This window comes from Danio rerio, chromosome 5 (assembly GCF_052040795.2).
Source record: "Danio rerio strain M-AB ecotype USA chromosome 5, GRCz13ab, whole genome shotgun sequence".
In the NCBI taxonomy this organism is placed as follows: Eukaryota; Metazoa; Chordata; class Actinopteri; order Cypriniformes; family Danionidae; genus Danio; species Danio rerio.
In genome coordinates this window covers 45,303,225-45,330,136 of record NC_141025.1, presented here as the reverse complement: position 1 = coordinate 45,330,136, position 26,912 = coordinate 45,303,225, and the positions used below count along the sequence as shown (strand labels likewise).

Genomic DNA, 26,912 nt, shown 5'->3' with positions numbered 1-26,912 from the left:
AATCATCATAATGATTCGAGAAAGAACGTTTAGGGCTGGTTGTGTCACAATTATTCATGTACTACAATTTGTACAGGGAAAAAAATACACAGGTATTAGTGTTGCGGGAAGAAGCAGACATACAGGTGCAGGAGTAAATGTTTCCTGAATGACCAGAGGAGCTCTGGGGATTTTACAGGCACTGGGCCAGATCTGCTGCTACACTGGTTAAGGCTTTACAGTGTGATGCTTGAGTTGAAATCATGTAATTGTCTGTCTGTCTGCCTTCAGAGCTGCACCGTTGTGCTGTGTTCTGCCTGCTGCAGCTGGGGGGAGAGATCTTTGACACAGACATGGTGATGGTTGACAGGACACTGACAGACATCTGCTTTGACAACACAATCGTCTTGTGAGTGCTTTCTGGACATTCACACGCTTAGCATGTATACAGTTCACACATTAAATTTGAGTGCAGTCTCTAAGTTTTCACACACTTGTATGCGGCGTTGGAGCTATACCATGGCCCACTTTTGGGAAGCCCACTTTTTTTTCTAATGGGGGGAGAGGGGTGTCGCTATCTTGAGAGTCCCTTGCCACAATGATGTAGGCTATAAAACACACAGGATCCCTGTCCATAAACAGCAATGTAGAAGCAAAAAAACCTCTAAATATAAAACAAGTATTTATATAATTAACTAATATTAAAAAGTAGGCTAAATGAACAAAACACAATAGTTTCGGTGTACTTTCTTGCTAAAAAGCGCTTGTTTTTCCATCAATAACTTAATAATCTTTTGAAGGATTGTTTTTAACATGCACAAACAACAGCAGCCTAAACAACAGAACACCGTTGTCTTATTTTACCTGCAGTGCTTCTGTGATGGGAATACATTCATATTAAATCAACAAACATGAATATGTTTCCCTTAACAACAAAATAAATTATCTTGTCATGTAACCTATAATTTTTCTGTTCACTCTATAAGTTCAAGATGATGGCACTGCGAATGGCATATGCTTTTTATTTTACAAAGGCCTATAGAATGTCATGGGATCTCACTTTCACTCTGGTAAAACATAATTGCGAATTCAAAATAACAGAAACAACATTGAAAGGGATTCCATTTTGTCAGGTTTACCCTGCTTTCAGCTTAATCATCCAACATGTTTACAGCAATGTCAAGGTGTGAGCAAAAGAGCATTGTATTGGCCTACTGTATAAAGCAAATAAAATGAAACACAACATCACATCGTTTGTTTCAGAAAATTAATAAGCAGTGTGTCAGTTTTTGTGACAGTTATTAGACATAGACATTTCTGTCCATTAGGGACACGAGTGTAACTTTATTAAATGGGTTAAACAGGGGTTAAATGAACTCCAGTGTTGTGTTCATATTTAGGAATGTTTATTTATGTAGCACCGTGGTCATTTTGTGCTCAACTGTATATCCACACATGTGAATGACAATAAAGCTCAACTTTACTTGAACTTGACTTGATTATGATGATTTGGTGCATAAGAATCATCTTGATATTATCAATGCTGACAGCAGCTGTGCCCTAGCAGACACACAGCATCATAAGACGTTATTATTAGGTTAGATTTAGGTCGCCAGCATATAAAAACAATGTTATTTTGACATCCAATAATGACGTTAAATGATGCGGATATTTAGCTGATTTTAGGTTGTGTTAGAAAGTGACCAAAATCCAACCTTAAGCCAACATCTTAAATATGTAAAATATTTATTCGTCAGGTGTGGCAATCCAAATCCAATGTCTGATAAACGTCATAGTGGTTATGTCTATACATCGTCAAGTTGTAACATCATTAAATGTTGATATTTTGTTGTTTTTAGGTTGCGTTAGAAAGTAACCAAAATGCAAGGTCTGTCTGACATTGAACATTTGTTTCTGACATCAACCTGATTTTCATTTCCAAACACAATGCAACGACCCTGGACGTTGGGATACAACATCAACATGACATCATGTTGACGTCCTGTGCCTGCTGGGTTCTTCATTTATTAAATCCTCACTGATTCTGAGCATTAGATTCATAAAAAATAAAAAAAACTTACTGTTCATAAAAGTTTGAAGAGTAGTGTTTACTGAATGTAAATGTGCCTTTGTACATATGCAAATTTAATGAGTCTAATAACTTGACATGTATGTGATGCATTCCTGCTGTGTGCAGTAATGAAGCAGCCCCTGGGTTCGAGCTGCGGGTGGAGTTGTATAGCTGTTGTTCAGAGGACGACTGTTCAGCAGGCAGCACACCGCGCAAACTGGCCAGCAAGCTGAGCTCGTCTCTGGGCAGGTCAGCAGGAAAGAAAATGAGGGCGTCCTTAGAGCCTGGAGCCTGCAGTCCCACTAGCAATGGAGGAGGAGCCACAATCCTGCTGCCTGTGCCCTCTGTGCCGTGAGTGTGAAGAGAAAACACACACAACTGATGCTGGCAGATTTAGGTGCACTGTAGACCTGCAATAAGCTTATAGATGTAAAACAAGCAAATGATTCTCTTTAATTCAGACACTAGGTCCAGTAGTACAAAAGACAAACACAACAATACAAACCACCCAATATACATAACAAAAGACATGCCAATATTTCATCAAAGGGGATTGATAATGCAGTTCACTAAGCCTAGGGTTTATCAACAACATTATAATGCTTTGCTGAGAATTCTCCAATTGACAGATTCTTAAAAGTTTGATCATTTTCTGCTTTGATGAGAAATTTGATCTATATATTTTAAAGATTAGAATTTCTCCTTAAAGCAGAAAATGATTGTACTCTTACCTTACGGAATAATTGACTTGCAAATAATAATATTGTGAAAAAGTTTGGGGTTGGATTTATGTTTCTTTATTTTCAGCAAATGCTGATTAATGTGTGATGTAGTCACAGCTAATGTTAGTTATTTATCAACCTGTTGTATAGGTAATTTAGTTATGTTTATATTTGATTGACAGTATCTAATTTAAATATATTTGCATATTCCCCATCTGTCATTTACAGGGGGCCCAAATATCATCTTCTGGCTCACACGACCCTCAATCTCTCCCATGTTCAGGACAGCTTTCGTACACACGACCTCACCATCACAGGAAACGGTGAGCTGCCATCTCTTTTTTACCATTGTCTTTATAAAACTGCAAAAATCCTTTCTCAAAATCCTTTACATGACAGACACATCGTGACATTATTTAATTTTTCTTTTAAAATACTGCCCAAATATTTCGATATTTTGCTACTGAACAAACCACTGTTGTCCGATAACTCACTTAATTAATCCGTCTTGCCTACTTAACCTAATTAATCTTTTAAATTGCACTTAAAAAGGGGTGGTCCACAGTGTATTTTTAAGGTTTGGTTGTGTTTATGAGATGCAAAGCAATGTGTGCTCATGCTTTACTTGTAGACAATCTGGTAATTTTTTTCATATATCTTACTTTGATTATATACAGCTAGTTATCTAACATGAAAATGACTGTCATATTTTTAGTTCCCCGAAAGGTCCGCCCTCAAGAGGCTCTGATTGGTCAGCTAACATAATTGTGATTTGCGGATTGGCTCCACCTCACGCCCCTACAAGCACACATTTTTGCGCTGTGTAAACAGTCAGTCAGAGCAGCTGTTAGCAGCGTTAGCTGCCTGAATCAGATAGAAGAATGAAGAGCACACAGCTCATGCCTGCTCTCTAAAATAACATCTGACAAGTGTCTTTTACATATATTTGTAATAAGCATGTGTAAGTAATATGAAACATTCTCATATCTTTTGCGAGTTTGTTATTTGACACGTAGAACGCATGGAAAGTGGTCACATAGACACTGAAAGCATTCGCATATAGAAACACTGCACACGCTGTTAAAGATTGTGGGTGTTTACAGCGGTTTGATGAATAAATATGAATTTGTTGCTAAATTGTTGGCAGTGCCAAACAGCATTTCCCCTTTTTTATATCCTTGTTTATGTTATTGCTACAACTTACCATTAATGCTAGAAACTGTGCGTGTAGTTGATCAATTTTAACAAATAAAAATACTCACAGGTTGTGCTTCACAATCCACAGCTTCGTTGGTTGGAGGAGTTTTTAGCCGAATCTCGCACTGAACTGGGAGAGATTCTGGAAGCTGTCCTTTGTCAAATGCTAGCTATATATGTTTTATAATTCTCTGGAACATAATTAAAATAACGTTTTAATTACTTCTCTCTTTGTGCTGTGTCCTTTGGTAGCCCAAATACAGAAACAGAAATAGCTCTGTGAAAATAGCAGCAGACCTCATTTTGGACGGCATTTAAGCTTTCTCTGCTATAACATTACAGCGCCACGCCCCTTCACTGCGTGGGGTGTATACGTGTGGTAAATCCACATGGTGAATGTGCATAACCTAAAGCTCTTGTGATCTCACTAGCCTGAATGTATTTTTTTTTTTGTAGTCCCCAATCTTCGTTCACTGTAAGCTTTCCTAAGCTAACTCTGTAAAAGCTAATGTCTCCTTTTGCATTGAACTTTGAGCATATTACATTCAGAGATGTTGTTTATGTTCACACAGCTACATTACACATCAATTAAAGTTTAAAATATGATATCGTAGTGGAGCACCCCTTTAAGCTAACACTATTATCTTGCAAAATAGCTTTAATATTGTTCAAAATCAAACAAAAAGTGCTCAGGGGTAGCTTAATTCATGTGTCTGTGCTCTTTGTGAAGGGATTTATCAGAATTAACAGCAAAAGGCATCGAAAAATATGGAAAAATATTAAAAAGCCTTTATTGGCATGGATATTCCTTAAAACTGCACCTACATGTTTCAGTTTCATCCACATTTTCTACATTTATATATTATATTGTAATATTATGTATTATTATTATTTTAAAATTCCCAGTATTGACTTGCAGCTGGAAGGGCATCCACTGCATAAAACATATGCCAGAGTACTTGGCTTTTCATTCTGCTGTGGTGACCCCTGATAAATCAGTTACTGAGCTGAAGGAAAAAAATATTATAATTTTAATATAATCATATGTACTGTCATAATGATAAAGAAAATAGAATCAGTTATTAAAAATTAATTATCATGAATATTTTATTTGAAAATGTGTCAATAACATTTTCTTTGGCGTTTGGGAAATATTTTAAAAATGAATTTAAAGAACAGCAAGAGGGCTAATAATTTATATTATATATAATTTAACTATTATTGTAATAATAATAAACATTAAATAATTTAAATGAATTAAATACAGTTTGAGATTATAATTTGGCATTTTAGATTATAGATTATAATCGGAAGTGAGATGATTTATTTTCTCATAAGACTGTCAACAAGTGCTTCTGGATTTTTATTTAAAGCACGTTTATTTTATGACATGCTAGTTTTCTTCACATTGCAGGTAATCAATTACAGACATGCCTGCAGAGCACATCCGTATGTGTGTGTGTGTTTGAGAGAGAGAGTGTTTGTTTTGTGGACATCTGTCAGATTTATTGTGTTAAGGTCACGCTCATAAACCTCTCTGGATGGTCGCTCGTGATGTGTGAATGGCCAATAAGAGGCGCTTATAGCCGTCTTTATGTTCAAGGAGTTACTGCAGTCTCAATGAGGGCTGTTCACTCTTCCAGATGATAATTTGGTCTGCCATAAAATGTATGCTAAAAATATAGAATGCAAAACATGACACCACTTGAATAGCTTGTTTACTAGGTTTCTACAATACAATCTTCTGACTTTGTTGGTTTCTTTGTCTTTAATGTCTCTTTTCTTGTCTGTCTGTCTGTCTGTCTGTCTGTAGAGGAGTGTTCGTACTGGCTGCCTCTGTATGGCAGTGTATGTTGTCGTCTGGCTGCTCAACCTCACTGTATGACACAGCAGATGATGAGTGGCTGTCTGAGGGTAAAGGTGTGTATGAAAAACTCGTTTAAGTATTCGGATTTCAGATTTCTTTTGGCTCATGTTTCTTTCGTTCTTTTTTCTCAAGCTCGGAGGTGAGCCACAGGGCTGGACGAACGTCTATGGTGTTTTGAAAGGAACAAATCTCTTCTGCTATCATCAAAAAGAGGACATGGAGGCCAACGTCGAGCCTGTCTTAACTATCGGCATCAACAAAGTAAGATATATTCAGTGCTAGTGTTGTGAAATGCTGAATTTTAACTTTTAATTTATACAGGGTGATTCAAAAAGAATACCACAACTATCGGGTTGATGTCACTCAAGTGTCTGGAGAGGGTCATATTGAACATCTATTGAACATCTATGAACTTGTACAACTTAAGTTTGTTAAGTTCACTTTACATTAATTAATTACCCAAGGCTCCTTCATGTTTCTTTGATTGAATACAGATTTTCAAAGTTGTGGTAATCTTTTTGAATCCCTGTATTTATTCGTTCAGCAAATATGTTTTTTTATCCAAAGTGACCTACAAATGAGAATAAATGAAGCACTTCAAATCACAAGAGAGTAGCAATATATAGATGCCATGACAAGCTTGTTAGGTTAGCAGGTTTTCTATTATTATTATTGAGTTTTTATAAATGAGTGTTTGTAGAAAAGTGTCTGGTGCAAAAGAAGAGGAAAGAATCTGTCTTTTACAGTTGCTTTGTCATGTCCACTCACCTGTGTGAAGCACACTCAGAATTTTCTTTTACATGCTCTTAGGCGTCAATGGATAGACTAAGGCCCCATCCCAATTCTACCCCTTAGCCCATCCCCTTACCCCTCATTTTGTGCATTCATGTGAAGGAATGGGTGGGTTCCAATACTCTTTAGCTTGAAGGCGTAGGGCTAAGGGGAAGGGCTAGATAGCCCTTGAAATAAAGATTTTTATTACCACGCTCAAAACCAAGGGATAAGAAAATTTCCTAGAATACACCATCTAGAGTGGCTGCACACGGAAGCAATGAGATTTTGTCATTATTACAAATTTTTACAACAAAAAAGCATATGTTTTAATATATTCATGACCGCATTCCTGTTTTACAGTCATGCGTTAAAAATAAAACGATAAATTAAAAAAACGCTAAATTTCGCTATCTATAATCCATAATAATATCTCCTGTACAGCAGTCCTACAACAATCTGACACTCGATGACACTGAAATGCCCTGTCAGAAAAGTGTAGTGGCTGGGAGTGACCTTTTTAAAGTGTTTGCTACAATGTTAACGTTGTTTTCATGTGTTTACATAGATGAATATGGCCACTGTTTAAATGCACAGTACAGTTACAAGCTTATTGCCACATTAGATCATTATGATAAAATAATATATGCCTTCAGTGATTTCCTGAAGATAAATACCAAAAAAATAACTCAACTAGAATAACTATGGCAGTCGTGATTCCATAGGAAGCAAGAGATCACAATGACATATAATGACGTGTGCAGGTGCTGTAGTGGTGTCCCATTACATAGGGGTAAAATTTACAGCCCTTCCCCTTCATACTCTGTTTCAAGGGCCAAGGGGAAGGGGTAGAGGTAGGGGTAAAATAGAATTGGGATCGGGCCTAAATATAGCAAATAACGTCAAAATACCCTCATTAAAACATAACACTCAACCTAAAACACAGTCTAAACTGAAAGGAAACAGTTGAAAAAATATCTTGCAAAATGACAGTAAGACCTACCTAAAGACAAGAATGTTTTATATAATTAACTATAAGTTAGTATAGACTATACTATACTAGGCTATAAGTTAGTCTAGTATTTTATTATCTTAAACTAAAATTTTAATTAAAAATTGTGAATTTTTTTAGAGTACTACTTGGAAAAATTGTGTTATGTGGTTCAAAGCAATGACAAAAACAAACATAGCTATTGGTGGAGTGGAGAGACAGACATAGAGTCAATTCAGGGTATGGGGATGAATGGGAGGCCATGATGAGAGAGGGCTGATAGAGGGAATTTAAACATATATATTTTTGTTTTATTTTACTACTTTAGGTTTTATTTTTCAGGTGGGCAAGTGAAACATTTTGACATGGCAAGTTAAAATTTGAACAATTGGCCTAAATCAGCCGGTAATAAAAACCCTTAAAGTATTAGTTCATCCAAAAGAAAATTTGTTGGGTGCACTTACCCTAACATTGAGCTATAAATGATGGTTTAATAGACGTAAAAGAAGAAAGAAGACACTTGAATTAATCTGGTATTGAAAATGGTTTAAAATATTGATACTTTTTTAACTATTGTATAAAAGTTGGAACATTTTCGTGACAACACAAACGAGTGCTACTGTGGGAATTTGAAAACATGCTCATGCTCATGATATCAGGGTCATTGTTCTGCTTTTGGAAATATCATGAGTTTTTTTATGGTGAACGTTTTGAAAGTGTTCTTTCAGAAGCATTTTCTGTTTTTAGTAGAGATGTAGCCATCAGAGCATTCTTCATTGTGTCTGTAACTGTGAAAAGGCTTTTTGTTAGTGGTGCAGTGGATCTGGGTCTTTGAGTGCCCTGAGAGCTCTGCGTGTCGCCAGCACAAAGACTTTGTTTGAACATCTGAGAGCTGCACTGTGAGTCTGCACATTCCTCAGCTCTCAGGTGACCGCTACATACTGCTGACGCTTTCCTGAAGCTATGCTGACACCTGCAGGCTCTGAAGGAAATGTGTAAAAGCTCCTTTCACAGTTCTGCTACTTCAGTTAATAGTCGACTCATTTCACTCCTTTGTTTGCACTTGGTGTGAAAATAATAGGGGCTTGGGCAAAAAGGCCACCAAAATAATCCTATGTCAACAAAATACATCTAAATTACTACAGTTAGTATTCGATGACTTACATTAAAGACCCAGACTTAAATTGTAATTTTTTTGCTTTGTATTACCATGGAAAGTTTTAAAAAACACAACAGTTGTTTTATTTTTGTGTGTGTGTGTGTTTTTGTGTTTTTTTTTACAAATAAAAGTAATTAATGACTTCCAACAGAAACTGGTCTTCAAATTTCACATGCTTCCTATGCTGCTATTACCATAATTATGAATCTTTTACCTGAATTTAAAATCGGCATGCATAACTGCATTATTCAGAATGTTTTTTATAAGTTTCATGAAAGTTTAAAGATATATTTTTAAAATTTATTAGAGACAATAATAATTATATTGCATGTTGTAACAGTCTGTCAAAGTTTGCTATAATGACTGGTTGACACTACATTTTTTCTGCCTCTTACATGGCTGCATGAACTTACCCTGCAGGCACAGGATATCAACATGACGCCATATTGACGTTGTGCCCCAACGAATCCCACAATATCGTGGGGACTTTAGAAATTAAAATTGGGTTGACGTTAAAACCCAATGTTTGGCTAACGTCAATGTCCAACATCCAACCTAAAATTAAACAAATATCAACGTCTAATCATGTTACACTTTGACGTTGTGTGGACGGTACCACTATGACATCTATCAGACATTGGATTTTGGTCACTTTTCAACATACCCTAAAATCAACCAAAAGTCAAGGTAATTTGATGTCGTTATTGGATGTCAAAATAACGTTTTCCTTAGATGCTGGCTAGACATTGAATTTTGGTCACCTGACGTCATGACCTAAATCTAACCTAATATTAACGTCTTATGATTTTGTATGCCTGCTGAGTAAATATTGATGTGAAGCGAAACCAATGATCAAGTTTTATGTTGCACATTCCGCTGTGGTGACCCCTGGTAAATCGGGGACTAAGCTGAAGGTGAAATTAATGATTGAATGAATAATGTTTACAATTTTGGGTCAATAATTAACGAAATGTCAGTTTCCATCACAGTGTGCAGCATATGTATAAACAGCACAATATTAAGAGAACCGTGCTGTTTGTGTGTCTCAGGAGACGAGAATAAGAGCAGCAGAGAAGGACCCTCAGAGCAAAGCACAGAACATCTGTATCACTAACCAGTATGGAGGAGAGGAGGTGACGCACACATTATCAGCCGACAGCAGAGAAGACACACAGCGCTGGATGGAGGCTTTCTGGCAGCAGTTCTATGATATGAGTGAGTGCAGCAACTCTCTGCATACTAAACTCAGCACTAACAGGTTGCTCAATAATATATATTTAACAGCTATTTTCGAAGGCTTGATTGTGTTTATGGGGTGTACAGTAAAGTGTTCATGCCTCATAAAAAAATCTGAATATTTTTCACATATTTTATCTTTATTCTGCTGCTGTTATTATAAATCTGTTGTTTCCGTTCTCCTAAAAATGGTTTGTTGACATCCTGTTTTCTCACAATTACTTTAGCACATTCTTTGAAACAGTCTTTATAACATTGTCTAACCTGTGAGTTCAAATGACACAACTGTTTGCTTGAACTTTGGAAATTTAATGCAGGCCTGTTACTCAAACTAAACATTTAATTCATGCTTTAAAACCCAATTATCGTGCCAGTAATTTGCCACCATTATATAAAGTAGGCTATGTTTGTCATTGTGACAACAACAAAAGACTTCTATGGGAAATGTGTCTAATCCTCTTGCACCCTCTACAGGCCAGTGGAGGCAGTGCTGTGACGACCTGATGAAGATCGAGCTTCCTTCACCACGCAAACCTGCCATAGTCACGCCAAAGCAGGGCTCTCTGTACCATGAGATGGGTGAGTTGCTTCAGACATGCATTCACAAATGCTGAAGGGCAGTTTTCAGCTCTGTACTGTCTGTCACAATATAAACACCAGCAGTACTACAGAGCTTTATATGTTCATTATATTTTTTCTTTCTTTGCTTAACCGTTTCATTCCATGATGGTCCAATTATGTTTGTTGATGCAAAATAATAAAAAATAATAATAGCGGCAATTTATTCTACTGTGGTGACATCTGAAAGGAAAATAATTTGAAATACCTGAAATCATTGAGTGATTTGGAACTGTAATGTGGTCAAGACCTGCCTGAAGCTACTTTATAAATCAGATTATCTGAAAATAACTTCACACCTTAAAAGGTTCATCAACAATCAGAATCAAGTATTCAGGCTAGTAGTATAAGACAGAAATAATGCATGAGCAGGAATAACACAGATATGACTGTAAATCTAACAGTGAACTGCATGTACTCTGTCAGATCTGAATCTTTCTCTTTCTCAATGTATCTTCTTTAACCGCTGAATGACAAACTGACTGTCTTTTCTCTCTTTCTCTGTCTTTTTTGTCTGTTTTCCCCTGCTTTTACTTTGTTTTTCCTAATTTTTCATACTCTCCTGTATTTGTTCATATGCATTTCTGGTTTCCTGCTTTAATCCAATCATCCATCCCATACATTCCTCACCACCGCATCTTTATTTGGTTGCTGTGTAAACACTGATTTCCTGAACGCTGCATTTGCTGCGGCTCCTCAGTGGCCCCTGCGTCTGGCGAGGGGCTCTTGCTGCAGGATAATGCTGTTTCTGCTGAGATTCGAGCTCTGCTCTCGTCCTATTACAATGACAGGTGAAGTGCACAGCAAATTCATTGGTGTTAAATTTCAAGTGTTGTGGTAATTCAGAGTAAAGTGTTAAAATTCTAGAGTTAGATGAAGGTAAAATAACCCTCTCAGCGTTGGAAGCTGATTTGCCTCCTTGTCACACAGAGTAACATGTATCTACCTTTGTAGAAAACCCTTGTATTTGAGAAACTAATCAGAGTGTCTGAAATCTCGCCACATCCTCATTCACCTGACCCTTAAATTGATCAGTCCACTAGACAGAGCGAATGACCACAAATAAGTGAATTCAGACACCTGCTGTTGAACACCTGCTGTTAACAAGCACAATCACTGAAGGAATAAGAAATTGAAGGAAGAAATAAAACTACAGACACAGCCTCACACCAAACCAACTGAATTAAAACAGAGGATTAAACAACTCCATTAAATAATAGTATAAGCAGCTTCACTGATTACAGTTTGACTTAATTTCTGTAAGAATATTTGACAATGAACAGAGGTTTTTTTTTATTATTAAAAATATTTCATTTGACCTCACCATCATAGAGATCAGAGGCTGCTTATTTGAGTTCTTGAAGCTTTACGCTTATATCCTAATGTTTCTCTGACTGCTATAGCCGTGTTTCTAAAACTCATTAGCTATAGCAAGAAAGGTCAAGAGAAACTACACTGTTTATGCTTAATTGTTATAGGTTTAATTTCAGGTGTTTATTAAGTTGATTCATAATAATATGCAAATATAGTTGTATTAAAGCTGCATGGGACAATACTACTGGCATTCTGCTGCTCTTCAAAGAAAATTCAACAAACAATTAGGATGCAATTAATAATTAGAGTGTCATGCACTAAACATTCAAGCTCCAGCTTGCTCATACCTGTGTGTTATATGAGCAAGCTGGAGCTTGAATGTTATCAAGAATCAGGACATGAACCTCAACCGTGGTTGCTGAAAAAAAAAAGCTGCATAGTTCATGCTGCAATGCATGCTGGGTGCCAGCATAGTACAAAGCTCCCAGCATGCATTGCAGCATGAATAAATTATGCAGCTTTATGTTCTTACAATCTCTTTATTTTCCTTTATTTTGTGTTGTTTTTGGGAGGTGATATTTCAGTAGTGTTTTTTTTTTACTTGATTTTTATTTTTTTGTTTGTCACCATCATTGAGATTCAAAGACTAATTGTTGATGTCTGGGTGTTTATAAGTTTTGCCATAGATCAAACATTCTCATTGTAAATATTGTTTTTATTTTATTGGAGCTTCAGTGGTTTCATTTATGTATATTATTTATTTCTCACACATAATTAATATGATATTGAATTAGAAAACAAGCAGGAAAGGATGGCTATGTTATCATTAATAATCACTTCAGACTGACACTTTAATTTTCTTTCGGCTTTCCATGCTTTATGTTTAAATAGTGTAATTAATACTATCTACAGCAGCCAAAGTAGAAGATATTTATAGTAAGAAGTTGAAGAGGCTGACTAAAGCAGACTCTGTCCTCCATCATGGTGACTTCAAATGAACAACGGAAATTTTATAAAGAGCTTTTGTTCACATGACAGAAATAAAGTCACTGGTCAGTAATAGGTGAAGCTCCATGATAAGTTGTTTAATTTGATGAGTTTTTTTTAAAGATGTTGAAAAATAAGATTTTTTATTGTGTAATTTGTTTTATTTTTATTGATTATTATTTTATTTAGAGTTTTTTTTTCTCAGTTGATTTCATCTTTGGTTTTGGCTTGTGTTTTTCTGTCCTTCAGTGATTTTGCTTGTTAACAGTTGTTCATCAACAATTCTCAATCCTCCTTTAATTAGACACTTAATTGTCTCATTAACTTCATCACTGTCTAAGTGTTCAGCCCTCTGTAGTGAGGACACTAGTTAGGATTTTGCTCTGGAATTTAAGGCTTACGTGTGTTCGAATGAAAAATACAGACAATGGGATTTGTTTTTAACAGAAATATTCTGGAAACTGAATTTACGAATGTAAAATGTTGAAAACAGCAGATTACTGGCAACCACTGCTGCCAGTATTTTGACATACATTTAACAGATGTTTTACACAATAAGAGTTTGCTAATTAACACTCTGGGTGTTAAAAATTTTAACACTTTCAAAAATGTTATTTTAACACTTATAGTGGTTCCCATATAAACACTGAGGGAGTGTTAATTTTAACTCTAAGGTAGTTAGATCTACCAAATCTAAAATTTGCAGTGTGAGATCGATAAAAATACAGACTGTTGAATGTGCTTTTAACAGAAATATTCTGTAAACTGAATTTATGAATGTGAAAAACAGCAGATTACTGGCAACCACAGCTGCTGGTATTTTTCCGTAAAATCTAAAAATGAAAAAAAAGAAAGAAAAACAGCAAAACGGTTTTTGTGTCACCATTGTGGAGGATAATAGCGTCTCTGTTCAAGTCCAAGATGAACCGAGAGTATTTGATGTTATGCTGCATCTTCTTTTGTTTAAAGGTAACTGTGTAGTTACTAATGCAGTCAAAATCTGTTTGCTAATTGCCATCACACATGAAAACATTATTGCATCTAAAGACTTTACATTTTTTTGCACTAAGCTATGATTTTGTAAAATGAACATTGTATTAGTTCATGAAATATGGTTATTTTTTGTAAATTTATACAGTTATATAAAACTTCCATGTTTTTCACAAAAAGATTCTGGCAACCACAGCTGCTGGTATTTTTTCGGAAATTGGACAGATATTTTACACAACAAGAGTTTGCTAATTAACACTCTCTTGGTGTTGACAATGTTAACACTTTCAAAAGTGTTATTTTTAACACTTATAGTGGTTCCCATATAAACTCTGAGGCAGTGTTAATTTTAACTCCAAGGTAGTTAAATCTACTATCTAAAATTTGCTGTGTGGTCTGACCTCATGCTCGAACCACATAAGATACGACTGTCTTGCATCAACCCAAGCTTTTTTTTCCTGTAGATTTTAAATATGGTTGTAATCATTTGTGAAAGAATAGCAGCAATCTCAGACTTGTAATATTATTATTTTTATTATTATTATTATTATTATTAGGGAGTTTGCTGTATTTCATTTTTAATAACGTGAAAAAATAATAAAAATGTTAATAAAATTCATTTTTATAAGTATTATTAATTTTCATTTTATATTATTATTATTATTATTATTATTATTATATTTATTATTATTATTACCATTCATTTTACATTTTTATTATTATAATTATTATTATTGATATTTATTTATTAATATTATTATTAATTTCATATTATTATTAGTAGTAAAATTATTATTATTATGCATTATATTATCATTCATTATATTATTGTTATTATTATTATTACTTTTCTTTTTATAGTATTAATATTTTTATTTATTTTATATTTTATAGTTATTATTTATTATTTATTATTATTATTATTATTATTAGAGAGCTTGCTGTATTTAATTAATAAAATTAATTTATGTTTGCTTTTTTATTTGCTTAATTCTAATTTAAAATTATATTCTAAAAAAGCTAATAAATAATAAAACATATATAAAAATTAAATAAACGATACAATTTTATTTCATTTCATTTCATTTGTAAAAATGACCTTGCTATATTTTAGGTTTTTAAAATTTAATAGTTTTATTTGATAAAAAAATCAGACAATGAAACAATAATTTTGTGTTACTTTTACTTGCATTTAAAATTTTTAAGTTCTTTATTTCAACATTTTCAACATTTTATAATACAACAAAATATGTGACCAAGGACCACAAAACCCCAGGCTTATATTGCACAGGTGTATTTATGGGAATAGCCAAAAATACACTGTGAAAGTCAAAATAATTGGCTTTTGTTTTATGCCAAAATATTAAGTAATATTAAATAAAGATATGTTTGCATGAACATATTTTGTAAATTTCCTACAGTAAATACAGTATATCAAAACTCGTTTTTTGATTAGCAATATCAAAGACTGTAGAATACACAAGACATATCACTCGAATAGTTTTAAATGGGGAAAAGTGTAACGACGTGGCGAATGAAGCCCTGCCTTCTAGTACAGGAGCAAAACAGCGATTGCTATAGACCCGGGGTCTCAAACTCAAATTGGCGGGGGGCCATATCAGTGACTGACAATTCATAGGAGGACCGTTTTACAATCAGCACACGAAAAAAGTGGAAACCTGATGTAATTGATGCACTCAGACATTCTTCCCCACAGTATCAAAGCACCTTCTTTTTGTTTCTTATTGTACATATTGAAGGTGTAGTTTAAATTGCTATGAAAATACTACAATTTAATAACATGGATATTAATAATAATTATTATGTCCCAATCAATTGTTGCTTAACCAAAAGTTTAACAGATAGCGTAAGACAGCAGAATGCAGTTGAAAAACTTTAGTGTCTTTACTGACAATTGTTCTTCTCAATATCTTTCCTTTTTGTAAAACTACAACAAAGAGGGGGGAAGTATGTACATATTCACATTTACTTTAACATGTTCAGTTTAGCCAGCAGTAACATTTTACTAAAGCAAATTTTTAATATAATTCTTAATATGCATATGTGGAAAATCTATTAATGAGACCATTTAATCAAATATTAGCAAAATTATCACCACCAGCATAACGTCAAAGCCATGAAGAGGTGTTTGTACAACAGAATACAGGTGGTATAAAACTGATTATAATCAAATGACCCTTGAATATTTCCAAAAATAGAGCGTTAGTGAAAAAAGAGCACTTACAGACATGTATGTACGTTTAAATCAGCCCCAAAAATAATCTGCATGTGTCTCAACCTCACACTGAGAGAAACTGAAAGTAATCCTAATACATAGTCGGATCTATTACAGTATATATTATAGTACCTTAAATGTCCAATAGGTGGGGGGTCAAATCCACATGTATATATGCGACTGCACAACAATGATAGTGATTTAAAAATATATGTTTAGTTGAGCCGAATCTCCTTTTTTGACATTAGTTTTGGTTTGGGGTGGGGGGTGGATATACGCAAATGAAAATGCAAATGGCCCACAGGCTGGCAGTTTGAGACCCCTGCTATAGACTAAAGATTCTCCGGGACAGGGGCTCGGACCAGACGTCAGTTTCTGCAGATTTTGTGACATATGAACGTTTAGAAATTAAACTAAAGACTCGGATGTTGTTTCATTTTATTGGTGATTCCTAATATGAAATTTAATCAGAAACTTGGCCTGAAATTTTGGAGAATTTGATGTTTCCCCATTCAGACAGAATGCCTGCATAATTCCCGAGAGGCGTTTCTAAGATGGCTGCCGAGTGAAATGACTTGCATTAAAGGGACTTTGGTAATATGCATTGCTAGGAACTTAATTTGAACACTTAATTTTTCTCAATATAAATTTTTGAACCCTCAGATTACATATATTCAAATAGCTTTATCTTGTCTAAATATTGTCTTATCCTAACAAACCATACATCAGTAGAAAGCTTATTGTATTTCTAAAAATGGACACTTATGAACAGCAAAAATAAGTCACAAAATCCCACCTGCTAAGAGCAAAATTATAAAATATTATATGTTAATCCAGAATGATCTTTAAACAAAAAAACACTGTTAGCTCTTATAGAGTCAGTCCAGTTTCTTCTACTAGAAGATTTTCTGTCTCCCTTCACAGTTATTGACACCTCTGACGACATCGGCACAGTCACAGACATCCTCACTCGTCGTATGGAAGAGTTTGAGCTGAGGACTCAACTCGGGTCTCCCCCTCACTGGATGTCCTTATTTGAAGAAGATCCTCCCAGATCCCCCCTCAACCATCAACGTCTGCCGCCCCGCTCGCCCAGTCCCCGCCTGCATGGCCGACCGCCCCGCAGCCCTCGCCTGCTGTCCTCCAACGCCAGCCTGACCTCCGACAGTGACAGTCCCTCCAGCATCAGCCCCTGTTTTCGTCAAGCGTGGTCTCCCGACTCATCTTCTTCCTTGTCCAGCCGCTTCCGTCCACGAACCCTCTCTCTGGACGCCAAGCTATCCACCCTGCGCGGCCGAGGCTATGGTGGCTATCGGTGCTCCTGTCAGCCTCCAGTCGCAGGCTCTGTGTCTCCCCGTCCCGCTCAGACAGGCCTGTCCTGCTCCAGCTCCACCTCCAGCAGCAGCTCCAGCGAGGGCAGCAACAGTCAAGAGTCAGAACTGGGTTTCTCCAGGCCGTCTAATGCCAGGCGCAGCCTGAGGAACCTGAGGGCCAAGCTGGACCCCCGAAACTGGCTGCAGAGTCAGGTGTAGCATCTAAATCAACATCAACTTCACCCTGGAGGAAACTGGAAAAGTTGCGGAGAGCAACATGCGGAATTCACTTTTTCTTTTGCCTTTTGATGGAGCTTCAGCAATGGGGATTGTGCTTTATTGGGTATAAAATAATTTGTTAATATATGAAGCAGTGCACATAGTTTCTTTATGTTCAGTAGTTTGGATCTTTGGGGATTGTGGTGTGGTGTTGTTTTGTGGTTCAGGTGTTTTTGGGTGGATTGGAGATCTTCCAGGTTTTGTGAGATCTTCTGATTGAACTTCTGGCCACTGTTCGTGTCTGTTGTTTCTAGAAGGTTCTGTCAGGCTCAATTCTGCTGAGTGTTCAACACGTTAAGACTGGAGAATACACAGACTTTCATCAGTTGAAGGCTGGTAAAATTTAGGAAGCATTTTATGTTCAGGATGCAGTTATTTAATCTAAAATGTGGATCAAGAATTCATTCATTATAATTCTTTTTCCTGTGAGAATACCTGAATTTTGAGCATTATCACACCAGTTTTCAGAGTCACACCATCCTTCAGAGATCATTCTGAAATGCTGATTTGCTGCTCATGAAGCATGTTTTATGGATACTAAAATGTGGAGTTTTGTTTTTTAAATGATGCTTGTTATTTTTATTTTTAGCTAAATAAAAAGCTCAATAGAAACACAATAGAAAATATAAGTACTCCAAAGCTTTGAAAAGTAGTATATTTCATGACTAATAAGCTTCACAAAAATGTACTACCATTAAATTTAAAGGAGTAGTTCATGTAGAAATGAAATAATTCTGTCATCATTTACTCACCATCATGTCTTTTCAAACCTGTAAGACATTCTTTTTTTTATTTCTGTCCATCTCACAAGAAAACATAAATAAATAAACAAGATAGATATAAATAGATAGTAGAATAGACACAAAAGCATAAATAAAAATATGGATAGATAGATGATATAATAGAAAGATAATATAGCAGTCCAATCCTGATCTCACATGTAAACCTAACAATTTTACATTTTGGTGAATCTGAGACCAATTTCAGGTTTAGTTACACAAAAAAGAGATTTTACCAATTCATAAACGTTAGTCAGTAATTTGCCAAAACATAATAGTCAATAATTGCCATGAGGTTGTGTTTGTTGATCTATCTATCTATCTATCTATCTATCTATCTATCTATCTATCTATCTATCTATCTATCTATCTATCTATCTATCTATCTATCTATCTATCTGTCTGTCTGTCTGTCTGTCTGTCTGTCTGTCTGTCTGTCTGTCTGTCTGTCTGTCTGTCTGTCTGTCTGTCTGTCTGTCTGTCTGTCTGTCTGTCTGTCTGTCTGTCTGTCTGTCTGTCTGTCTGTCTGTCTGTCTGTCTGTCTGTCTGCCTGTCTGTCTGTCTGTTGAAAGTCAATCAGGTTTCAAACAATATGAAGGAGAGTAAACTATGAACTATAAATGAATGAAATATCACTACAGCTGATGATTTCCACTTTATTTATAAGTGCCAGTGCATCTTAATCACACCAACCTGCAAAAAGAAAGTGTTTCTGTATCAGTGTAAATTCTGCATTTGCATTTCCATAATATGGACATTATCAGTAACTGACTTTATTTCAAGCTGCGCTTAGTCTCAGTTTTGTTGATGTTGTGCTGTATGGTCATTTTGCATATACACTGATAAACTACAATGTTGTTGCAGAAATGCTCTATTGAAAGTCATTTGCTCTGTGTGGGAAAGCGTCTAATAACAGGAGTGTTTATCTTAACAGAATAAGACATTTATTATACTCTCTCAAAAACAAAGGTACAAAACCTGTTACTGGGGCCGCACCTCTTTAGAAGGTACCTTTTTGGTACCATACAGGGGCGTATTGGTACCTTAAAGGTACAATTGTACTTTTAGAATACACTTTAGTACCTTCAAGGCACTAGGAGCTACAGTTTAATACAATTTAAAAATTAATATGCACATTTAGACAACACAGTGGCTCAGTGGTTAGCACTGTTGCCTCACAGCAAGAAGGTCGCTGGATGAGTCCCAACTCTGCCAGTTGGCATTTCTGTGTGGAGTTTGCATGTTTTCCCAGTGTTTATGTAGGTAACTTTCCTCTGGGTGCTCCGATTTTCTCACAATCCAAACACATGTGGTATAGGTGAATTGAATTAACTAAATTGGCCATGATGTATGAGTGTGTGTGTGTGTGTATGTGAATGACTGTCTATGGGTGTTTCCCAGTACTGGGTTGCAGCTGAAAGGATATTTGCTGCGTAAAACATATAGGGAAATAGTTGGTGATTCCTTCAGCTGTGGCGACCCCTGATAAATAAGGGACTAAGCCGAAGGGAAATGAATGAATGAATGAATGAATGAATAAGCACATTTATGGTATAAATGTGGACATGTTAGGTACAAACTTGTACCTTTTAAAAAGCTAATGTCTCAGTGACGGGTTTTGTACCTTTATTTCTTTGACTTTTAGATTCGCAGAGTGTTTTTCAGAAATAATAGATTCTTTATTTGTTTGACACCTGAGGAACGGTAGTACCGAGTGCACCTTTAACATACGGTAATAAATGTATAATATCTGCTGCTCTGTCTGTTATAGTTCATAAAGTGCTTTTTTGCTTGGCTTCAGTGTGTGCAAAGGTCCAGAATACTAACGGTTTTGAATTCATGTTTGTAATGATGGGATTTAATGTGACTCCGTTTACTACCGCGACTGTGATGACCTCAGGATTACTGTACATACTTTATCTCGCTCAGCAAATGTGAACCACATCTGTCTTTGAACTACAAAATCTGAACACACATTAACCAGGAATCAGCACAATCAATGAAATATGCCGTTTTGTGTGCTTTGATTGAATCATGCTTTTCTATGAAGCTGTCGCAGTTAAAGCCTGTCTATGCAAAGCTACAACAGCTTAAAGTTAATACTGTAGGGTATTCTAGACTTCAATTTACGGTACATGCATTCCCATATAGAAATCTGATACATGGAAATTACATGTAGGACCTGCAAGATCATATTTGGATTTCACGTATATAAACTCACAGCAAGAAGGTCACTGGTTCAAGCTTCGGCTGGGTCAGTTGGCATTTCTGTGTGGAGTTTGCATGTTCTCCCTGCATTTGCGTGGGTTTCCTCCAGGTACAGGTGAATTGAATAAGCTAAATTGTCCGTAGTGTTTGAATGTGAATTATTTTGTATGGATGTTTCCCAAAGATGGGTTGCAGCTGGAAGGGCATCCACTGCGTAAAAAATATGCTCGATAAGTTGGCGGTTCATTCCGCTGTGGTGACCCCAGATTAATAAAGGGACTAAGCTGAAAAGAAAATGAATGAATAAAATTATGCCATGTTTGCAATATACACTTACTGGCCACTTTGTTAGGTACACCAGTCCAACTGCTCGTTAATGCAAATTTCTAAGCAACTGTTACGTGTTTATGATGTTAAATAATTAAAGGGATGATACGTAACAATCAGTGAGTCTATTGATGCTGGGTGAATGAGGAGAAGACGCATACGCTTGATAAGTGAAACAAAAAGTAAGTATTTATTAATGGATCGCATGGCAGCAATTTAATGTATTAAGGCATATAGACATGGTCAAGACAATCTGCTGCAGTTCAAACCGAGCATCAGAATAGGGAAGAGAGGTGATTTACGTAATTGAACATGGCATGGTTGTTGGTTCCAGACGGGCTGGTCTGAGTATTTTAGAAACTGCTGATCTACTGGGATTTTCACGCACAACCATCTCTAGGGTTTACAGTGAATGGTCCGAAAAAGAGAAAATATCCAGTGAGCGGCAGTTTTGTGGGAGCTAATGCCTTGTTGATACCAGAGGTCAGAGGAGAATGGCCAGACTGGTTTGAGCTGATAGAAAAGCAACAGTAACTCAAATTATCACTCGTTACAAGACCATCTCTGAATGCACAACACGTCGAACCATGCATATTGTTGCTGACCATGTCCATCCCTCTATGAGCACAGTGTACCCATCTTCTGATGGCTACTTCCAGAAGGATAACGCGCCATGTCATAAAGCGTGAATCATCTCAGACTAGTATCTTGAACATGACAATGAGCTCACTGTACTCAAATGGCCTCCACAGCCATCAGATCTCAATCCAATAGAGCACCTTTGGGATGTGGGGGAATATGTAAAACTGACCTGTCTCATGCTGGTCTAATGCCAGCTCACATTCCCTGTTAGTGGGTGAATTCTTCTTCACAATGACAGAAGGAGCCAACATTGAAAGATCAAAAAGCGATCAAAAAGATCATTCTGAAGGCAAAAGTGGGTCCAACCCGGTACTAGTAAGGTGTACCTAATAAAGTGGCCGGTGAGTGTAAATCAAACATATGAACACAAATAAAATTATAGCCAGTATATTTGAACATTTTTTTCAAACATTGGAATTACAAATATATTCCAAACATGAACTTGTAGGTTTTATTGTGTCATTTGCATATAATGCTATATATTAGATATTTATATGGATTATTCAAATTGTTTCTGTTTCCCTGTCGGCTTGCAAGTCCATTGTTTGAATTCAGAGCATCAAAGCATTTCCTCCAGTTCTGATAAACTGCATGTTTTCCTGAAGACTTGTGTTAGCAATATTTACAATAACTGAAGTTACTGTACTGTTATTAGTTCAATAAAAACCTCAGGAGTGAAATTACAATTCATCTTGCCATAAAAATATTAAACAGATTAAAATAACTGTGATGCAGAAAACACATCTGCACAATATTCTAGGTATTATGTTTTATCTGTCATTTTAGATTAAGAGACATCTTTATGTATCAAAAATGGCAGCAAAAGCCATTTTGCGAGTGTTGAAATATCAGCCTAACTTCTGTCAAATTGAGAAGAGTTTTCCCCTGGTTTATGATGCGATACAAAACAAACAGTTCTCTGTCAGTCACACACCACAGATTTGTATTTAAAAACTGTATATTCAATCAACATTATTTGTTATTGTAAAGTTTTGTAATTTTCATTTCGTGCTTTTATTAAAGTTGTATTTTACCACATTAATTTTGTTATAAAGATATCGATATTCTATGAGACTCTCATCCTGCTAGATAACATTGAATGTTAACCCGGAGGTAAGTGTCATTTCAGTCTGCATGTCTTTGGACACTAATAGATTCATGTACGATAACAAATGACTGGAAAGATGGACTTAAATTAAAAGTAAATGCAGCAGTTTTGTTTGTGTTTGTGTGTGTGTGTAATTCTCTTTCATTTCTTGCAGTGCATTTGTCAAATGATTTTACTAGATAGTAAATCCATTATGACCCAGTATCCCTTTAATTTGATCTCATGCATTAATACACATGTGAATAATGTCTTTTTAATGATTGTGAGCCTCAAAACAGTATGAAAGAAGGCAGTGTACTGGCTGTGAAACAAGGCAAACACATAAAATTAAGCATTAAATTGCAGATTGTGAAAAAACAAACACATCTAATTGGTTATTACAATAAGAATTGAGTGAAAGGGAGAATAGAGGGTAAATGTATTTGTGTGATTTTTCCATATAAAAACAAACAGAAGAACTTTGTTAGCTGAAAAATGACTGGAATAAACCTTAGCTAGAGGGAGGAAATATATCTGTTCATGTTCAGATAAATAAATTACATAGAAAAACAACATGTATTTCATAATATTTACACAAAAGTGAACATTACCTTATCGTATATACTACTGTTCAAAAGTTTTTGGTCAGTACAGTAGGTTTTTTTACGCATTTTGAATACTTTTATTCAGCAAACTTTATCTTAATTGATAGGACATTTAATTAATTCAATGTGGATTAAAGTAGGTTTTTGCAATAATTATTAATGGCCAAAGAAATGCTGTATTTCGAGCACCAAATCCACATCAGGTTACACTGAAAACTAAATAAATCAAAATAGAAAGCAGTTTTTTCTTCTAATATAATCATTATCACAATATTAACTTTAAGGTGCAGGAGCTGTCACTGGGGAAGTACCTTTTCAAAACGTACTTATACCTGAAGGGTCCATAATGCCCATTCATTTTATTTCATAACTGCCACTATTAGCTATGCAAAAGGGAACCTATTTTGAGTGCATGAGTGTGTTTTGCATGTATGTAAAACCCCAAAATGTTAAGGTCATTCAAATCATTTGAGAAAACTGATTGCAACAAACCATTTAAGTTCAAAAACTAATCCAAATGAGTACTGTGAACTTATTACATTCGAGTAAATGAAGCAATTCAGGCACAGTAAAACCCAATAAATGAAGAGAACTCAAACCAACTGAGTACTGTAGAACCCAATAAGTTGTCAACTCATACCGTTTAAGGAAACCGATTGCTACAAACAATTTGAGTAAAAAAAAAATCTATGTGAGTAGTGTGAACTTAATCCATTTGAGTAGAAGTAATGAGGTATTACTTAACTCATTACCTTCAACACTGAGTTCAAAACTCTTTTCAAATGAATTTTGTTGACTACACTCATTTCATTTGATGTTGACTGTTGTGTCATCCAGTGTGGTGGCAGTCAGTCAAACATTTACATAGTGAACACTAATTATAGATAAATCAAGTTATACTGCACTTAGGTGATGTGCTCCATCGGGCACATAATATCTTCTAGTGTGTGCTGTGCCATGGTTTTCATATCTTGTAGTGTGTGCGTGTTTAAAATTTGAGATAATAACATCGCCATTATGGTCAAAGGAATTTCTTTTAGTTTAAATGTCAATCTTGTATGTATATCTCATCAGCCTGCAGTTAAACAAATTAGACAGACTTTGAAAACGGTTACACCGTGCATGCACAGCAAATTCATTGGTGTTAAATTTCAAGTGTTGTGGTAATTCAGAGTAAAGTGTTAAAATTCTAGAGTTAGATAAAGGTAAAATAACCCTCTCGGCGTTAGAAGCTGATTTGCCTCCTTGTCACACAGAGTAACATGTATCTACCTTTGTAGAAAACCCTTGTATTAGAGAAACTAATCAGAGTGTCTGAAATCTCGCCACACCCTCATTCACCTGGCCCTTAAATTGGTCAATTAGTTTAGTCCACTAGACAGAGTAAATGACCACAAATAAGTGAATTCAGACACCTGCTGTTAAACACCTGCTGTTAACAAGCACAATCACTGAAGGAATAAGAAATTGAAGGAAGAAATAAAACTACAGACACAGCCTCACACCAAACCAACTGAATTAAAACAGAGAATTAAACAACTCCATTAAATAATAGCATAAGCAGCTTCACTGATACAGTTTGACTTCATTTCTGTAAGAATATTTGACAATGAACAGAGGTTTATTTATTTTTTATTAAAAATATTTCATTTGACCTCACCATCATAGAGATCAGAGGCTGCTTATTTGAGCTCTTGAAGCTTTACGCTTATATCATAATGTTTCTCTGACTGCTATAGCCGTGTTTCTAAAACTCATTAGCTATAGCAAGAAAGATCAAGAGAAACTATACGTTTATGCTTAATTGTTCTAGGTTTAATTTCAGGTGTTTAATAAGTTGACTCATAAAGATATGCAAATATAGTTGTTTTAAAACTACATGGGACAATACTACTGCCAGTCTGCTGCTGTTCATAGAAGATTCAATTAGGACAATTAGGATGCAATTAATAGTTAGTGTCATGCACTAAACATTCAAGTTCCAGCTTGCTCTGTATGACACACAGGCATCAAGAATCAACATATGAACCTCAACCGTGGTTGCTAAAAAAAAAAAAAAGCTGCATAGTTCATGCCGCAATGCATGCTGGGTGCCAGCATAGTACAAAGCTCCCAGCATGCATTGCAGCATGAATAAATTATGCAGCTTTATGTTCTTACAATCTCTTTCTTATCCTTTATTTTGTGTTGTTTTTGGGAGGTGATATTTCAGTAGAGTGATTTTTTTACTTGATTTAAATTTTTTTGTTTGTCACCATCATTGAGATTCAAAGACTAATTATTGATGTCTGTGTGTTTTTGAGTTCTGCCATTGATCAAACATTCTCATTGTAAATATTGGTTTTATTTTATTTTATTGGAGCTTCAGTGGTTTCATTTATGTATATTATTTATTTCTCACACATAACTAATATGATATAGAATTAGAAAACAAGCAGGAAAGGATGGCTATGATATCATAAATAATCTCTTCAGACTGACACTTTAGTTTTCTTTCGGCTTTCCATGCTTTATATTTAAATAGTGTAATTAACACTAACTACAGCAGCCAAAATAAAACACATTTATAGTAAGAAGTTGAAGAGCCTGACTAAAGCAGACTCTGTCCTCCATCATGGTGACTTTAAATGAACAACAGAAATTTCATGAAGAGCTTTTGTTCACATGACAGAAATCAAGTCAAAGGTCAGTAATAGGTGAAGCTCCATGATAAGTTGTTTAATGTGATGAGTTTTTTTTTTTTTTTAAGATGTTGAAAAATAACATTTTTTATTGTGTAATTTGTTTTATTTTTATTGATTATTATTTTATTTAGAGTTTTTTTTCTCAGTTGATTTCATCTTTGGTTTTGGCTTGTGTTTTTCTGTCCTTCAGTGATTCTGCTTGTTAACAGTTGTTCATCAACAATTCTCAATCCTCCTTTAATTAGACACTTAATTGTCTCATTAACTTCATCACTGTCTGAGTGTTCAGCCCTCTGTAGTGAGGACACTAGTGAGGATTTTGCTCTGGAATTTAAGGCTTACGTGTGTTCGAATGAAAAATACAGACTTTGGGATTTGTTTTTAACAGAAATATTCTGGAAACTGAATTTACGAATCTAAATTGTTGAAAACAGCAGATTACTGGCAACCACTGCTGCCGGTATTTTGACATACATTTACCAGATATTTTACACAATAAGAGTTTGCTAATTAACACTCTGGGTGTTAAAAATTTTAACACTTTCAAAAATGTTATTTTAACACTTATAGTGGTTCCCATATAAACACTGAGGGAGTGTTAATTTTAACTCTAAGGTAGTTAAATCTACCAAATGTAAAATTTGCAGTGTGAGATCGATAAAAAATACAGACTGTTGAATGTGCTTTTAACAGAAATATTCTGTAAACAATTTATGAATGTTAAAAACAGCAGATTACTGGCAACCACAACTGCTGGTATTTTTCCGTAAAATCTAAAAATGAAAAAAAAAAAGAAAAACAGCAAAACGGTTTTTGTGTCACCATTGTGGAGGATAATAGCGTCTCTGTT

At 35.3% G+C, this 26,912-nt stretch overlaps 2 protein-coding genes and 1 long non-coding RNA gene across 11 annotated transcripts in view; 1 reads left to right on the top strand and 2 right to left on the bottom strand.

Annotated features, from left to right (window-relative positions):
- The window catches only part of rtkna (rhotekin a), a 149,003-nt gene extending 126,104 nt beyond the window's left edge, over positions 1-22,899 (top strand). For 3 of the 7 annotated variants that reach the window (XM_087252422.1, XM_087252423.1, XM_087252424.1), the window contains exons 5-13: positions 271-388; positions 2,177-2,401; positions 3,001-3,095; positions 5,783-5,889; positions 5,969-6,097; positions 9,807-9,972; positions 10,468-10,572; positions 11,312-11,402; positions 17,063-22,899. In XM_087252422.1, the coding sequence (XP_087108548.1) occupies positions 271-388; positions 2,177-2,401; positions 3,001-3,095; positions 5,783-5,889; positions 5,969-6,097; positions 9,807-9,972; positions 10,468-10,572; positions 11,312-11,402; positions 17,063-17,069 (1,043 nt within the window). In that variant the 3' untranslated portion in view covers positions 17,070-22,899. 7 annotated transcript variants of the gene reach the window in all.
- Positions 1-26,912, bottom strand: part of LOC147844337 (uncharacterized) — a 528,347-nt gene that overhangs the window by 254,066 nt on the left and 247,369 nt on the right. The window lies entirely within an intron of this gene.
- si:dkey-40c11.2 overlaps positions 23,034-26,912 on the bottom strand; it is a 78,683-nt gene continuing 74,804 nt past the window's right edge. For all 3 annotated transcript variants that reach the window (XM_087253949.1, XM_087253953.1, XM_087253956.1), the window contains one exon: positions 23,034-23,703. The gene's annotated coding sequence lies outside the window, so the exon portion shown is untranslated. The remainder of the gene's footprint in view (positions 23,704-26,912) is intronic.